Source organism: Microcaecilia unicolor, chromosome 4 (assembly GCF_901765095.1).
Source record: "Microcaecilia unicolor chromosome 4, aMicUni1.1, whole genome shotgun sequence".
NCBI lineage: Eukaryota > Metazoa > Chordata > Amphibia > Gymnophiona > Siphonopidae > Microcaecilia > Microcaecilia unicolor.
In genome coordinates this window covers 361195146-361212329 of record NC_044034.1, presented here as the reverse complement: position 1 = coordinate 361212329, position 17184 = coordinate 361195146, and the positions used below count along the sequence as shown (strand labels likewise).

Sequence of the window (17184 nt, the reverse complement as noted above, 5' to 3'; positions counted from 1 at the left end):
ACCAGCAGATGTCCAGACAGAAAGTCTTATGATGTCATTAAACATGTGACCAGTTACCATGCTCCATCTCAAAACTAGATGAAACCAGTTCTCAGACACCCCACCTGACTTCAGCCTAGGATGCAGCAAGAAAATATAAAAAGCCTGGAAAATGCCCGGCTCTGTCTCTTGGGATCTGCTGGACTTCACACACACCCTGATGATTTTCTCCAGGCTCCAACTACAATTCTGCAACAAAAGACTCCTGTTTCAGCAAGGATCTCCATCACTCCACCCAGCAGCCTCTATCGAAGTGAGTTACCATTATCCAGCATAATTTATAATTCAGACCTTTTAATCTTGAAAAGCACATTTCACTTGTGAAAGATTCTTAAAAACTGCCTCTCTCTTGTAACATTATTACATTACCTGTATTGTAAATAAACATTTTAAAGTTAAATATATGGTCTTCATGTTCTGAACATGTCTTTAAACCTTGCAGTGCAGGTTAATGTAATTCAACAAATATAGTATTTAATTCCCCCTTTTCTTACATATTCTTATTCTAATCTTATTACCTTATAGGTAATTGGTGGAGAATAGAACGTATATTATCTAACATTACTTGGAAAAATGTCCATTATCCAGACATATACAAATAGCTGTACTTTGTTTCTTTTTCAACATATATGTGAACTTCCACCATACTTAAAAAAAAACTCCAATTAAGGGTTCTAGGGGTGATCCGGGAAATTAGACCGATAAGACTGAAGTCAGTGCCGGGCAAAATTGTGGAAACTATTATAAAGAATAAAATTACGGATCATACACACAAACATGGTTTATTGGGACACAGTCAGCATGGGTTCAGCCAAAGGAAAAGTCTTGACTCACCAATGTGTTTCACTTATTTGAAGGAATGAATGAACATGTTTTGGTTTATGCAGTGAATCTAGATTTTCAGAAAGCTATTGACAAAGTTCTTCATGAGAGACTCCTGAGAAAATTAAAGATCGGAGGCAGTGTTCTATTGTGGATTAGGAACTGGTTACTGGATAGAAAACAGAGGGTAGGGTTAAATGGCCATTTTTCTCAATGGAGGAGGGTGAATAGTGGAGAGCCACATGGATCTGTTCTGGGACCGGTGCTATTTAACGTATTTATAAACGATCTGGAAATCAGAATGGTGAGTGAGGTGATTAAATTTGAAGATGACACAAAACTATTCAAACGTGTCAAAACAAATGCGGAAAGTAAAAAAATTACAGGAAGACCTCAGGAAATCGGAAGACTGGTGACATTTATGCCATACTTTGTATTGTTATTTGAATATTTTTTTACTGATATAATTGTCTATTGCTTATGTTTGATTTATTCTTACTGTACACTGCCTTGAGTGAATTCTTTCAAAAAGGTGGTAAATAAATCCTAATAAATAAATATCACGATCCACAGCTGTTTTTGGTTATAAGGTGCTGTGTAGTAAATGCTTTAAAATTGCAAACTGAATGTCAAGGAATGTTAACAAAACCGGAGATAACTGCAAGATGAATAATTTATGGCACAGCTGACTGCCGTCTCAAGCAGAGAAATTCCTTGCCGTATATTCATAATACACATCATTTGCAAATAATTATGTGCTAACCGTTTGGCAGATAAAAAGACAATTTCAAAAGCAGGCACAATTGCGGGAACTTGCAGACGCTAATGTAACAATTCCAGAGCATTTCAGCTCATCAGCTCACAGTGAAGCACCCTCATAAAAATGTGCTTCGGTGTTGAAGCAAATTAACTCTCAATTCCTGCCCCGAACCTACTTGTTCTGCAATGAAGCGATTATGCTTTACTAAAAATAAAATTTCAGAACATGTTGTACAGTAGCTGCAACCGCCAATTGTTGCAAATAATCAAGCTGTCTTCGCTTTGCAGAGAAAGTGCTTAGACGTCTTACGTTGAAGAATGCAAGTAGGAGCTGAGATGCACTGTCATAATTACTGCATTTTACTCACCGCCTTCACATGACTAAGCCCCAGCTACGCACTTCACTCATCTAATAACCCTAACATGGGACGTAGCTTCAACGCACGACTGCTGTAGCCGATTTGCTCGAAATATTAATGTATTCTATTCAGTGCGTCTTTTCTAGCAAAAAAGGTGCCGGTACTCAAATGCTAGGCCACCCTTCAAGGGTGGGGTGATCACTGAGGGACCCAACCCCACAATAGCCAGGCCCCCTGCAACCAGTCACAGAATCTACGACAAGGAAGAATTGGTGTGTAGAGCCTGAGCTCTTTCATTGAAACTTGGGAACCATGGGTCAATTTTAGCAGACAGTGGAAAAGGTGCCGGTACTCAGTACCCCCGAGTACCCCCTCAAAAAAAGTCCTGATTCTATTGCTCCCTCTTCACCTTGGCTGTCTCTTTGGCTCTTGTATCTTTCTTTACGTACATTCTGAACATCATTTTTCTATTATAGATAGGTCCTGTTCTGATAACATCCCACATCTGCTGTTTTATTACTACTACTACTTACTACTACTAAACATTTCTAGAGCGCTACTAGGGTTACGCAGCGCTGTACAGTTTAACAAGTCCCTGCTCAAAGGAGCTTACAATCTAATGGGCAAAATGTCAAGTTGGGGCAGTCTAGACTTCTGAATAGAGATATAGTGGTTAGGTGCCAAAGGCGACATTGAAGAGGTGGGCTTTGAGCAAGGATTTGAAACCTGCTGTTTTAAAATGTGCTTAACTCCCTTCAGCTCTCCAGCAATCAGAATCAAGGTGAAAATCAGTACCAGAAGGAGCTTAATGACTAAGCTCAATGGCCTGCTGATTTCTACTAAGTAAAATAATTGTGTACATGCTACAGACCCTCTTTTCCTTTGAAAGCAAAGCGGAATCCCCAGGAATATTCCCTACAGTGTCCAATGGTTGGGCTATTTACCCTCTTCCGAAAGTATCATAAGCCCTCTGGCCACATCTGCAGTTTCCTAGAATCGTACATTTACCACCCGCTGGCTGGTTCTTCTCCGAGTAATCTTTCACTGCAGAAGTCTTTGCTAACCTGATGTCGTGGTGCAAGTAACTCCTGAGGCTACAAAAGCACTACAGGAACAAACCGGGGGGGGGGGGGGGGGATTTTTATTTTTAAAAAATGTAAAAACAAAGAAAGGACCAATAAAGGGAATTGAATGCCACTCAGAAATAAATCCTTAGGTGAATTACTTTGAAGACAAGTGGTGGATAAATTCTAACACATCTTATCTTTGCAAGAGTACTAAGGTCATCTGATATAGAGGCAATGGTGCTCATTTTCAAAGCACACAGACTTACAAAGTTACATATAGTAATCTATGTAACTTTGTAAGTAGAGATCTGCACGGGAACGGGGTATGCGGGAATCCCCCGGAACCCATGGGATTCCCGTGGGGACGGAAGCAGTTCCTGCGGGGGTCCCCGTGGGGACGGAAGCAGTTCCTGCCGGGGTTCCCGTGGGGAAGGAAGCAGTTCCTGCGGGGGTTCACGTGGGGAAGGAAGCAGTTCCTGCCGGGGTTCCCGTGGGGAAGGAAGCAGTTCCTGCGGGGGTTCCCGTAGGGAAGGAAGCAGTTCCTGCGGGGGTCCCCGTGGGGACGGAAGCAGTTCCTGCGGGGGTCCCCGTGGGGACGGAAGCAGTTCCTGCGGGGGTTCCCGTGGGGAAGGAAGCAGTTCCTTGGGGGGTTCCCGTGGGGAAGGAAGCAGTTCCTGCTGGGGTTCCCGTGGGGAAGGAAGCAGTTCCTGCGGGGGTCCCCGTGGGGACGGATGCAGTTCCTGCGGGGGTCCCCGTGGGGACGGAAGCAGTTCCTGCGGGGGTTCCCATGGGGACAGAAGCAGTTCCTGCCGGGGTTCCCGTGGGGAAGGAAGCAGTTCCTGCGGGGGTTCCCGTGGGGAAGGAAGCAGTTCCTGCGGGGGTTCCCGTGGAAGTGTATGCTGCACTTGCGCCAGCCTCTCATCTACCGAGTACCAAGTTCTTTGAGTGCTGTCTCCTCCTCCTCCTCCTCCTCCTCGCTTTAACAGCAAAGATGAGGAAAGTTTCCATTAAGGAGGTGGTAGATATACAAATGGTGATGAAATTCAAGAAGGCGTGAGATGAACACAGAGGATCTCTAATTGGAAAATGGAAGTTATAAAAAATCTAAACTTAAATGGCTGCATGTGTGTGGATGTGTCAAGTGACACTTAGATGGCGACTCTGGCTGTGATGAACTAGGGCCAATACCGGGAGACCTGTACGGTCTGTGTCTCATACATGGCAATCTGGTTTAGGATGGGCTGGAAAGGGTTTAGACAGCAACTTTAGTGGCTGGAAGATGAGGACAGTGCTGGACAGACTTTTACGGTCTGTGTCCCGCAAATGAGAAGATGAACAGGCTGGAATGGGCTTCGAGGGCAACTCCAGCAGTTGGAACATAAGGATAGGGCCAGGCGGACTTCTATGGTCTATGTCCCAGAAACGCCACAGAAAGACCATAATCAAGTATATAATATCACATTCATTGTTGATTTAATCATGAATTGATAACGATTATGTCTATTGGGCAGACTGGATGGACCGATCTGGTTTTAATCTGCTGTCATTTACTACGTTACTATTAATCCTCTCTGCTCCCGGGCTGATGCGCAGACCTCAGCTCTGACATAGGCATGAGCATCAGATGTCACCTGACCTACTGGCGTGTGCATCTGGTGATCTCTTAGCACACAGTGCTAGTGAATCAGAGAAGTCTTATATGTGCGCACCAGAGTGTTCCAACTTCCGTTCCTTCCTTCCCTGTAGTGCTGCGGCTCAAACCCAGAGACTCAGAGAGCAGACAGCAATTTTTTTTTTATGTACCATTAAATTCTTGTGGGACTGGGTGAGGACAGGTTAAATTCTTGCGGGGACGGGAAAGAATCTCTGCGGGGACAGGCGGGGATGGGTTGGATTCCTGTCTCCATGCAACTCTCTATTTGTAAGTCTATATGCTTTGACCATGAGCCTCATTATTTCTGGAAGTGTCCCTTCAATTGCACTAGCCTTAAAGAAGCCCTTAAGCAAATTAAATTAATGGGTAAGGCCAGTCTTGGTGGAGTTTCTTTTCTGTAGGAGGGGACAGGTTCTGTTTTATGGCATACTGTACACCGACTGAAGCTTCTCAACTTTTTACATCAGACACCTCATGAGTTCCTTTCTGAGCTTGTGCCTTGGCAGAAGGTGTGGCTTGTATTTTATTTTGAATCCTGTTATATCTATGGAAAAAAAGCTCTTTATCAAGCCATTGGCCATTCCTGGCTGTAGTGCCAAAATCATGGGTTCACCCAAATGGCATCATCTGTTGAAAAATCTGTATCCATCACTTGAGAGTTTCCATAATGAGAGATGAATCACTGCTGTAAAATTCAAACATGACAGAATTCCTAATGCTTTTCTTCTGCTCTTTCAAGAATATACAATGGCAAGCAGAGACACCACCATCACAGGCCAATCAACAAAACCAAGATCAGAATTCAAGACATCAATAGGGGGCTAACTCAGCTGTTCCTAGCATGCCACTATCTGTCCCAAGTAGATTAATGTCTCACCTTCCTAAGACACAGAACCAATCCACAATCAGCCAAAAAAGGGATCTTCAACCATAGATGGATATGAATTTTATTACAGAGGACCCAACACAGACCTTGTTTCAGTGAACTACCTGCATCTGGGGTCAAAAGATATTCCAGCAGTCCATGTTTTTTTGGCACGCTGGCCAATGACCCTGTAATGACAATACTAACAAATTTATGGAAGCCACATTGAGCCTGCAAATAGGTGAGAGAATGTGGGGTACAAATGCAATAAATAATAATAATAAATAATAATGTGGGCATTTTTGAATCTAGATATTCAGTGCCAGCCCTTTTTAGGAACTGGCACTGAATATTTATTTATGACATTTATATCTGGGTACCACAGATACTTAGTGTGGTGTGGATATAAGAGCATAAGAATTAGCCATACTAGTTTAGATTGATGGTCCATCTAGTCAGTATCCTGTTTCAACAATAGCCAAATCCTAAAGAGTAGCAAGATTCCATGCGGAGTCCCAAAAAGAGTAGCAAGATTCCATGCGGAGTCCCAAAGAGTAGCAAGATTCCATGCGGAGTCCCAGAAAGAGTAGCAAGATTCCATGCGGAGTCCCAAAAAGAGTAGCAAGATTCCATGCAGAATCCCAAAAAGAGTAGCAAGATTCCATGCGGAATCCCAAAGAGTAGCAAGATTCCATGCAGAATCCCAAAAAGAGTAGCAAGATTCCATGCGGAGTCCCAAAGATAGCAAGATTCCATGCAGAATCCCAAAGAGTAGCAAGATTCCATGCGGAATCCCAAAAAGAGTAGCAAGATTCCATGCGGAGTCCCAAAAAGAGTAGCAAGATTCCATGCGGAATCCCAAAAAGAGTAGCACGATTCCATGCGGAGTCCCAAAAAGAGCAGCAAGATTCCATGCGGAATCCCAAAGAGCAGCAAGATTCCATGCGGAATCCCAAAGAGTAGCAAGATTCCATGCGGAGTCCCAAAAAGAGTAGCAAGATTCCATGCGGAATCCCAAAGAGTAGCAAGATTCCATGCGGAGTCCCAAAAAGAGTAGCAAGATTCTATGCGGAATCCCAAAGAGTAGCAAGATTCCATGCGGAATCCCAAAAAGAGTAGCAAGATTCCATGCAGAGTCCCAAAGAGTAGCAAGATTCCATGCGGAATCCCAAAGAGCAGCAAGATTCCATGCGGAATCCCAAAGAGTAGCAAGATTCCATGCGGAATCCCAAAAAGAGTAGCAAGATTCCATGCGGAGTCCCAAAAAGAGTAGCAAGATTCCATGCGGAGTCCCAAAGAGTAGCAAGATTCCATGCGGAGTCCCAAAGAGTAGCAAGATTCCATGTGGAATCCCAAAGAGTAGCAAGATTCCATGCGGAATCCCAAAGAGTAGCAAGATTCCATGTGGAATCCCAAAGAGCAGCAAGATTCCATGCGGAATCCCAAAGAGTAGCAAGGTGCCTGGATAACTTCCAGGTCTGTCCTGGCACTAACCAGATAGCGCTGCAGCAGTCAGCCCAAATATTCGGCAGCACTAACCAGGCAAGTGTATCTGAATATCCAGGAACAATCCAGTGAAGAGGACTTATCCAGGTAAAGGCCTCTCTTACCTGGGTAGGCCCTACTGAATAATTGACCCTACTGTGCCCACATTTTTATAACAGCTGGTTATTACAGCTCATGTTGAGTCTTCGATAAATTTAAATTCAACTAATGGTTGAAGATCTTTTTTTTGGACAACTCTGGTTTGGTTCTGGGTGTCTGTATCCCTCTCTTTGTGCCTCACCTTACTCAAGTCACTTCACTGGCTTCCGATCAGATACCGCATACAGTTCAAGCTTCTCCTACTCACCTACACTCGATCTGCAGCCCCTCCTTACCTCTCTACCCTCATCTCCCCTTACGTCCCTACCCGTAACTTCCGCTCTCAAGACAAACCCCTCCTTTCAGTACCCTTCTCCACCACCGCCAACTCCAGGCTCCGCCCTTTCTGCCTCGCCTCACCCCATGCTTGGAACAAACTCCCTGAGCCCATACGCCAGGCCCCCTCCCTACCCATCTTCAAATCATTGCTCAAAGCCCACCTCTTCAATGTCGCTTTCGGCACCTAATCACAACACCTCTACTCAGGAAATCGAGACTACCCCAACTTGACATTTCGTCCTTTAGATTGTAAGCTCTTCTGAGCAGGGACCGTCCTTAGTTATTAATTTGTACAGCGCTGCGTAACCCTAGTAGCGCTCTAGAAATGTTAAGTAGTAGTAGTAGGAACAGACTGATTAAAGACATCAGGGCAAGCAGAGCCAGGTCTATAAACTTATCCTCGCAAGCACAGATGACAAAACATCCAGATTTGCAACATCCTAAAATACAGGTTCGAGGTAATCCATGCAAATAATGAACAATGCACCAAGTGAAGTAGTGAGAGGAGAGAAACATTAAGTTACCTTATTCTTTTATCTTCAATTTTCTTTAAGTGCTCATCTCTTCTTAATACTCCCAGTATCATTTCCTTCTCCTGCTCCAACAAAAAGGACAAGTTGATGATTTCCGTGTTTTTGGACATGGTCCTTGGATAGTCATCAATGGCTAAACCTAAGCCAGAAGGAAGAGATTTTTTTTTATATCTTAGCACGCAGACTAGTATAGATACCAAAGGCGTGTAACCACTCAGAAAAGTTGTCCAGAGAACTAGCTGCCACCGGGTTCCAGCATTTTTAATCAGACAGAAGCAAAGGTTTCAACTTGCATTTCCTTTCCAGGATCTTTTGGTTTCCGTTCTTCATTGTGCAATACTTCTCGTGGGGTCCACTAGTGACTCTTTAGCACGTGTCCACGTAGGGCGCTGTCGGCTGATGCGGCAATATCTGGGCGGTGTTCAAAGCTCTTGAGAACTGGATACTTTTCTTTGTATTTCCTAAAAAAAAAAAAAAGTTAAGAAAAAGAAAAGAATCAAATTAGAGGAAAAGATCAAATACACGGAATAAGAGAGGACTCAAAACACCAGTGCATTGTTTCTAGTGAAAAGGTGCCAATACTCAAATGCCTGGCCACCCTTCAGGGGTGAGGTTATCGCTGAGGAACCCACCCCACACTAGCCAGGCCCCCTGCAACCAGTCACAGAATCTATGACAAGGCAGAATTGTTGTGTAGAGCCTGAGCTCTTTCATTAAAACTTGGGGTCCATGGGTCAATTTTAGCAGACAACGGAAAAGTTGCCGGTACTAAGTACCCCCAAGTACCACCTCAAAAAAAGCCCTGCAAAACACCAACTGCAAAATCATGATTTATCTCCACATACGCACTTGGTAGGCTTGACGGGAGATCAGAAGTTCATGAGATCCAGTCTCTTGCTTCATAGGTATTTCCTGAATTGTGTTCACAGTGATCAACGCAAGTGCCAGTACCGACTTCTTTCTCTGACAACCTAGTACCCAGTAGGCTTGTTATTACTCGATAACTTAACCAAGGGGCCCATTTACCAAACTGCAGTAAAATGTGGCCTTAGCGCACTAAGAGGACGTAAACCACCAAGGTGGAAGAAGAAGTTCCACTATGAGTGAAACAGGTCAAAAGAAGAAGTAGATCAACAGGACTCCTCCAAAGATACCAGGGAGATGAAAGACGTCATATACTCTATTTCATAAATTAAATGATGGCCTGACATGGCACTGTGTCGTCTTCATTTAATTTATGAAAAAAAGGGGTCCTTTTTACTAAGGTGCGCAGAAAAATGGGCTGCGGTAGTGTAGGAGCGTTACGGAAGCGCAGAAATCCATTTTTCAGCGCAGCTGTAAAAAAAAATCTTTTTAACATTTTTGACAAAAATGGTTGTGTGGCCAAATAAAAATTGGCACACGTCCATTTTGGGTCCGAGACTTTACCGCCCAGCCATTGACTTGCTACTACTATTTAGCATAGAAATGCTAAATAGTAGTAGTAGTAGTAGACTTAGCGGTGAGGTCTCTTGTGTTAACGCGCATCAAGTCAGAGTTACTGCCCGATTTTCACCGCACACCAGAAAATAAAATATATTTTCTGGCGCACGTAAAAAAAAAATGAAATTACCGCATGGGCCACGCGGTAGCTGGGCAGTAACTCTGAATTGACGCGCGTTGGGTGTGCGTAGGCACCTAGGCAGCTTAGTAAAAGGGTCCCAAAGTGTATATGACATCTTTCGTCTCCCTGGTACCTTAGTACAATAAGGCTATTTTTACTGCTGGGGTACAACGGCTAATTTTTCAATTTTCACCCTTAATGGCCATGTGCTAATTTCCCCCTTAGCCCGTGAGCACCTATCGCTGCCCATTATGTAGGCAGTAAGGGCTCATATGCTAACCATGTGCTAATTGGTTAGAACATGGCAATGTGGCTGCGATAACCGATTAGCACAGAATATGCCCATTCTCCACCCCCAGACCCACCTTAGCACTAAAAAATACATTTTATTTTTTAGCACGTGGGTAGCGCTACGCACATCCAAAGTTACCATGGGACACCCAAACATGCCCCACAGTAAGCCCTTTTTGCTGCGGTAAGAACGCATTAGTGCTTACTGCAGCTTAGTAAAACTGACACTCGCGCAAACACCATTATTTCATTGCTCTTGAGTGAAGACCCTTGTAGCCCCAGGAGATTTAGAAAGAAATATTTGCTGTGGCAATAAAAAAATATATATAACTTCTCGATGTTTTCATTGGCTTTTCCAGAATAGGCAGGAGTATTTTTAGGGATTCTTTCATTTTTGATGCTACAGTGGGTGAATATCTGAGATCCACGGTTCAATATTAAAGGCACATGTGGAGAGGGGTTCACGGACATTACAGATGGTGAACATCTGACATCCAATGATCGCTGGATGGTGTGGTTCAATATTAAGACACATTTGGACAGGGAACATTCAAAACTGAAGGCTCTGAACGTCAAAATCTATGTTTGACAAGATGGCAGAATACTTCAAGGAGTTGTTAGCTGGGTGGGAACAGCTGGAGAAGGAGCGAAAGCACTGGTCAAGACTGAAAGTAGCTATTTTAAGGTCAACTGAACCTTTCTGTTCAAAAAATGCCGAAAGCTCATCTCTTTAAGCAAGCCTACCCAAGTGCCCCAACCTAATCTCGCCAACTTCCACCCCCAATTCTGTTCTGACTTAAATACCAACCTCCCATCCTTCTCTTTCCATCTCTCCTTAATTTTATCCCTCCTTACCCTTTCTCCCAAATTACACTATCCTGCCTACCCTCTTTTATCCTAGTCATATATAATCTAGCTCAACTTATCATACACTACTAAGCCCGACTTTACATTGTTTTACTACTGTTTTATTAAAATTCTATTAACTTTGTATTTCAAATTACTACGTAAGCCGCATTGAACCTGCATTATGTCGGAAAGCGCGGGGTACAAATGTAATAATAATAATAAAAGTAAACAAAAGAAAGAGGACACGAATACCGCTTTGGTTCTCAAAAGTAGTAGCTGAAAAAATAAAAATCAGGAAAAAAGAGGCCAGCTTTCATGAAACAAGAGATCGCTGAAAGAGGAAGACAGGCAACAATAATCTGGAAAAGCAAAGAGAAGTCGGTAAAGTAGTCAGGAAAGCAAAGACGCAAATGGACAAAAGAATAATCAATACAGTAAAATGGGGAGACAAGACCTTTTTTATTTTTTTTTTTAAGGTATGATAGTGACAGGGAGAAATATGGAGAAGCTGATAAGTATAAGGAAAACTGCTTAAAAAAATGTTTCTGCTCTGTGTTCACAGATAAAGGGCCGGGGGTAGGACTGCAGATGACAACCACAAATAGAAATGGCAGCATGACAGACCTTGAACGATGAACAGATTGTATTCATAAGGCGCTAGCTAAATTAAAAGTAGACAAAGCGATGGAGCCAGATGAGGTACATCCAGGGGTACTGAAGAATTTAAGTTCTGGCAGTTCCACTGTCCGGATTTCTCACGTCAGGAGGTTCTGGAGGACTGGAGAAAGGCAAATGTGGTCCCTTCTCCACAAAAGAGTTTGGGAACTACAGGCCAGTTAGTAAATTAATGGAAAGGCTTCTAAAACAGAGAATAGCGAGGCTTCTGGATTACAGGACCCAAGGCAGCATGGTTTTACTGGAGATGGGTCTAGTGGTTAGGGTGGTGGACTTTGGTCCTGGGGAACTGAGGAACTGAGTTCGATTCCCGGCACAGGCAGCTCCTTGTGACTCTGGGCAAGTCACTTAACCCTCCATTGCCCGCCGCATTGAGCCTGCCATGAGTGGGAAAGCGCGGGGTACAAAGGTAACAAAAATAAAATAGATACTATTGGAGATTCTACATGGAATGTTGCTACTATTGGAGATTCTACATGGAATGTTGCTATTCCACTAGCAACATTCCATGTAGAAGGCTGCGCAGGCTTCTGTTTCTGTGAGTCTGACATGGAATAGCAACATTCCATGTAGAATCTCAAATAGTAGCAACAGTGGAGGAGTGGCCTAGTGGTTAGGGTGGTGGACTTTGGTCCTGGGGAACTGAGGAACTGAGTTCGATTCCCACTTCAGGCACAGGCAGCTCCTTGTGACTCTGGGCAAGTCACTTAACCCTCCATTGCTCCATGTAAGCCGCATAGAACCTGCCATGAGTGGGAAAGCGCGGGGTACAAATGTAACAAAATAAAATAAAAAAAATAAACCTGATTATGTTTTGACCAGACAGATGGATCGGGGGGGGGGGGGGGGGGCACTAGACATGATGTACTTAGATTTTGGCAAAGCCTTTGACATAAGCCGAGTGCTCATTTACTAAATCCGGTTGTAAATGTTAGTGCACAGCTCTAATGCGCGGTTTATGCATCACCCCTCAGTCAGTAATGAGTCGCCTCAGCAGCTACAGGCAGCCCGAGGCCAGATATGTCGCATAGCCTGTGATTAACTGGCTGCATGCGGTGCACGTATACCCCATATGAGCACAAGTGCAGAGCGGTTCAAACCAATGTGAACAATTAGCAATTAAAACCAGCTTTAAAGTCTACAATGTTTTGTCCTGTGGAATACTTTGCTATGAGTTGGCATTGCAAATAGAAAAAAAAAAAAACCTAAAAGAAAAACAAAACACTGCACGCCTGTTTGTTTTCAGGGGACACTCCCAACTCCATACGTCAGGAAGCTTCATCAATACCATCAAGCAAGAGCAAATGAATGCAAGAAAATAAAAAAAAATATTTTTTTAATTTTTGTTACATTTGTACCCTGCGCTTTCCCACTCATGGCAGGCTCAATGTGGCTTACATGGGGCAATGGAGGGTTAAGTGACTTGCCCAGAGTCACAAGGAGCTGCCTGTGCCTGACCCTTGCAGATCATCAATGTGGCCGCACAGGCTTCTGCTTCTGTGAGTCTGACGTATGTGCAGGATGTCAGACTCACAGAAACAGAAGCCTGCACAGCCTTCTACATGGAATGTTGCTAGTGGAATAGCAACATTCCATGTAGAATCTCCAATAGTAGCAACATTCCGTGTAGAATGTCCAGTAGTATCTATTTTATTTTTGTTACATTTGTACCCTGCACTTTCCCACTCATGGCAGGCTCAATGCGGCTTACATGGGGCAATGGAGGGTTAAGTGACTTGCCCAGAGTCACAAGGAGCTGCCTGTGCCTGAAGTGGGAATCGAACTCAGTTCCTCAGTTCCCCAGGACCAAAGTCCACTACCCTAACCACTAGGCCACTCCTCCACTATCACAGCATTCCAGATCTTATCTGATTAGATTTTGTCCTGATCTATTCACAGGTTTTTTTTTTCTGGGGTCAAAAAGGTAAATAAACCAGAAGCACCTGCTGAACTAAAACAAAGAGCGAAAACTCTGGTGTGGCGCGGCATACCTGGCAGGGTAGGATGTCCTGAAAAGCTGATACTGGAACACAGGAAGCCCTAAGCACTTAGATCTCACCTTATTCAGAAAAGGAAGAGCTGGCAGACTTCGTCTGCAGTCAATTATCAGAATTAGGAAACGGGGGCAGAAGGTTTTCAAAGCGTACTAGGCTTCAGAACCTGACTAACCAGACTCACCGGTCCCCCGGGATGAGGTGACGCAGGGCACATGCCCAGCACAACAACACAGCATTTGCTGAGCTGAGAACCTGCTGGACACACCCAGAGCTAGCTACCAAGCCAGCCTGCCTTAAGGGGATGAGCAGCTGCAAGCATTTAGGTGCCCTAGATGGACCTACAGCTTGGTGCCCTCATCCATTTAACTTTCACAACACTAGCCCCCCCCTGCCCCCATTAAAAAAAACTTGATAAATAAACCAAATCATTGTGACCATCACTCCTGTAACTACTACCATTATTCCTCTGTCCCTAAAGGGCTCACAATCTAAGTTTTTGTACCTAGGGCAATAGAGGGTAAGTGACTTGCCTAAGGTCACAAGGAGCTGCAGTGGGAATTGAACCCGGGTTTGCCAGGATCAAAGCTCGCTGTGCTAACCGTTAGGCCACTCCTCCCCGTAATGAATAGGAAGAAGTATTTTTTCACTCAAAGAATAGTTAAGCTGTGGAACCCTTTGCTGGAGGATATGGTAACAGCAGTTAGTGTATCTGGGTTTAAAAACAGGTTTGGACAAGTTCCTGGAGGAAAAGTCCATAGTCTACCTGTTATAGAGATGGACATGAAGGAAGCCATTGCTTGCCCTGAGATTTCTAGCATGGAATATTGCTGTTAATTGGGTTTCTGCCACGTACTTGTGACCTGGATTGGCCACTGCGGGAAGCAGAATACTGGGCTAGATGGACCATTAGTCTGACCCAGTATGGCTATTCTTAGGTTCTTAATAGATAAATGGACATGAATTTTTTTAAATATATTAAACTACGTATTATATGTACATCACCAGGGCAATTTCTGAAAAGTTATTCTCCAAGGTAAATGGGCTATTTGAAAAATTGCCTGCCCTCCCTGCAGGCAAAAATGTGCACCAATAGTCCCTTAAGTTGGTGTGGGGCATATGGACCTACACCGGGGGGGGGGGGGGGGGGGGCTCAATATCGGTCCTTGAGGGCCATAAGTTAATTGGGTTTTCAGGATTTCTGCAATGAATATGGAAAACAGACGAAGCAGATACGTACGGGGAAAACAATATTTAATAAACATAGATCAATTTGGTGGCTACAGTTGCTTTGTCTCCGGACAAACTTTGGATATTAAAATTATTTTACAAAAATCGTGAAAAACATTTCAAGGGTTTAAAAATTAGTGTATATCCCGATGTATCGAAGGAAACACAGGTGCGCCGGAAAAGATTTCTTCAGAAGAAGCAAGAAACGATTCAACTGGGAGCAACTTTCTTTTTAAAATTTCCATGCAAATGTCTAGTCACCTACCAAAAAATTTGTGTTTTATGACCCATCCCAACTTGAGACGTTTATTACATCTAGAAGGACAGTTGGAATAGTTACTCCAACTAGTAACAATGTTTGAAATTGAAATATAGCGTCCACTGTACACCTTTTCCACTCTTTTGAAATACAAATCAATGCATGCATCTACCTTTTCCTTTACGAGCACGCAGCTCTGGAATGCGCTGCCACGCAACTTGAAAACGATCTATGAACTGACCAATTTCCGAAAACTATTAAAAACCTATCTCTTCGACAAGATATATCACAAAGATCAACATGCAAATGTATAATCTTCTGAACTTCTAACACTGTCTTATAATGTCTTTTGCTTTAACACCGTTATATAATTCACCACCATGTAACACAAATCTTCTGTAAACCTAATGTATATGCACTCCTATTTCCAGTACCCATGATGTACTGTAAGCCACATTGAGCCTGCAAAGAGGTGGGATAATGTGGGATACAAATGCAATAAAATAAATAAATAAATAAATGTTTATTTCTTAGCAAAATCTTCAACGATGTTGAATTTTGAACTCCTCATCGTGGACCTGTATTGGTTTGAGGAAAGTTTATAAAAATGATATATTTCTTCTTATTTTTGTAACCTCAATATTTCCAATTTTTCTGAACAAGTTTGTATACTTGTAAAATTGGAACTTAATAAACAAATTAATCATAAATATAGATCAATAAAAAAAAATTAGCAGGTCTGTTTTCCATCTTGGAGTTTGCAGATTGATTACCCTGTTGTTTCCTGCAATGAATATTAATGAGATCTATTTGCATGCACTGCTTCTATTGTATGCAAATAGATCTGGTGAATATTCATTGCGGAAATGCTGAAAACCTGACTGGGTTGCGGCCCTCGAGGACTGAGCACCCCCTGACTTACAGCTTTTCTTCAGTCCCCTAGAAGCTGTCACCCTAGGCGACTGCCTGATTTTCCTAATGGTTAAGAACTCCCTGGATGCAAGGCACCAGGACAGACAATGGCTGGCAGGTCATCAAGGTAAAGCTAATGTTTTAAATCAGGTCCTTATGCAAGCGTTGTTAAATAGACTTACATTATGAGAGAGAGAGAGAGAGAGAGAGTGTGTGTGTGTGTATGTGTGTGTGTACGTACTCACGCACGCATAAACACATAGGTGGTGATAGGGGTCAGGGACTGATTTTTACCTTCAAATTATTCCTGCTATCCTGAGGGCAAACTCTGCCAAAAACCTGCACTGACTACTAGGCTGCCCCTCTGCTCTGCAGGGACCTCTGTGTGGCCGCTGTTGTATAAATAATGCAGACAGACAAATTTTGTGCCTGCTTTTTTGGCATTCATATTTTGGATGTCTTCAGTGCAAGAATCCCTACTTTTTCCTTGTATGAAGGACTCAGACTTGGACGTCATTTTGAAATTGCCCCTCATTATGTGAAAAAAGAGCACACTATTTTCCAAAGATAGCAAAGGACAAATTTTTATATTTTTCACAGCCGTTTTTGGGTTTTAATGACATGAAGCGACGTGGGTTAACTCATTGACAATTCCCATGTCGTTTCTAACGACAGCCGATTTCCCACCTAGATGCCCTGTGCAAACCATGATATCAGTGCAGAGAAGGGCGACGGAAATGATAAAGGGGATGGGACGACTTCCCTATGAGGAAAGGCTAAAGCGGCTAGGGCTCTTCAGCTTGGAGAAAAGGCGGCTGAAGGGAGATATGATAGAGATCTATAAAATAATGAGTGGAGTTGAACGGGTAGATGCGAAGCGTCTGTTTACGCTCTCCAAAAATACTAGGACTAGGGGGCATGCGATGAAGCTCCAATGTAGTAAATTTAAAACCAATCGGAGAAACTTTTTCTTCACTCAACGTGTAATTAAACTCTGGAATTCGTTGCCAGAGAATGTGGTAAAGGCGGTTAGCTTAGCGGAGTTTTAAAAAAGGTTTGGACGGCTTCCTAAAGGAAAGTCCACAGACCATTATTAAATGGACTTGGGGAAAATCCACTATTTCTGGGGTAAGCAGTATAAAATGTTTTGTATTTTTTGGGATCTTGCCAGGTATTTGTGACCTGGATTGGCCACTGTTTTAGTTCAGAGCATGCATATGGTGCAGACAGGGAAAAGGGAAGGGAAATGGGACTTGATATACCGCCTTTCTGTGGTGTGATATTTTGCAACTACATTCAAAGTGGTTTACACATATTCAGGTACTTATTTTGTACCTGGTGCAATGGAGG

General features: G+C 43.3%; 1 protein-coding gene across 3 annotated transcripts in view; it reads right to left on the bottom strand.

Annotated features, from left to right (window-relative positions):
- The window catches only part of SYTL5 (synaptotagmin like 5), a 226929-nt gene that overhangs the window by 136291 nt on the left and 73454 nt on the right, over window positions 1–17184 (bottom strand). The window contains exons 1-2 of one of the 3 annotated variants that reach the window (XM_030202325.1): window positions 13499–13519; window positions 8013–8482 (exon numbers count right to left, since the gene is read on the bottom strand). In XM_030202325.1, coding sequence (XP_030058185.1) covers window positions 8013–8131 — 119 coding nt within the window. In that variant the 5' untranslated portion in view covers window positions 8132–8482; window positions 13499–13519. Of the gene's footprint in view, window positions 1–8012; window positions 8483–13430; window positions 13520–17184 lie in introns of those variants that run through there. The other 2 variants (XM_030202324.1, XM_030202323.1) reach the window with 2 other exon arrangements.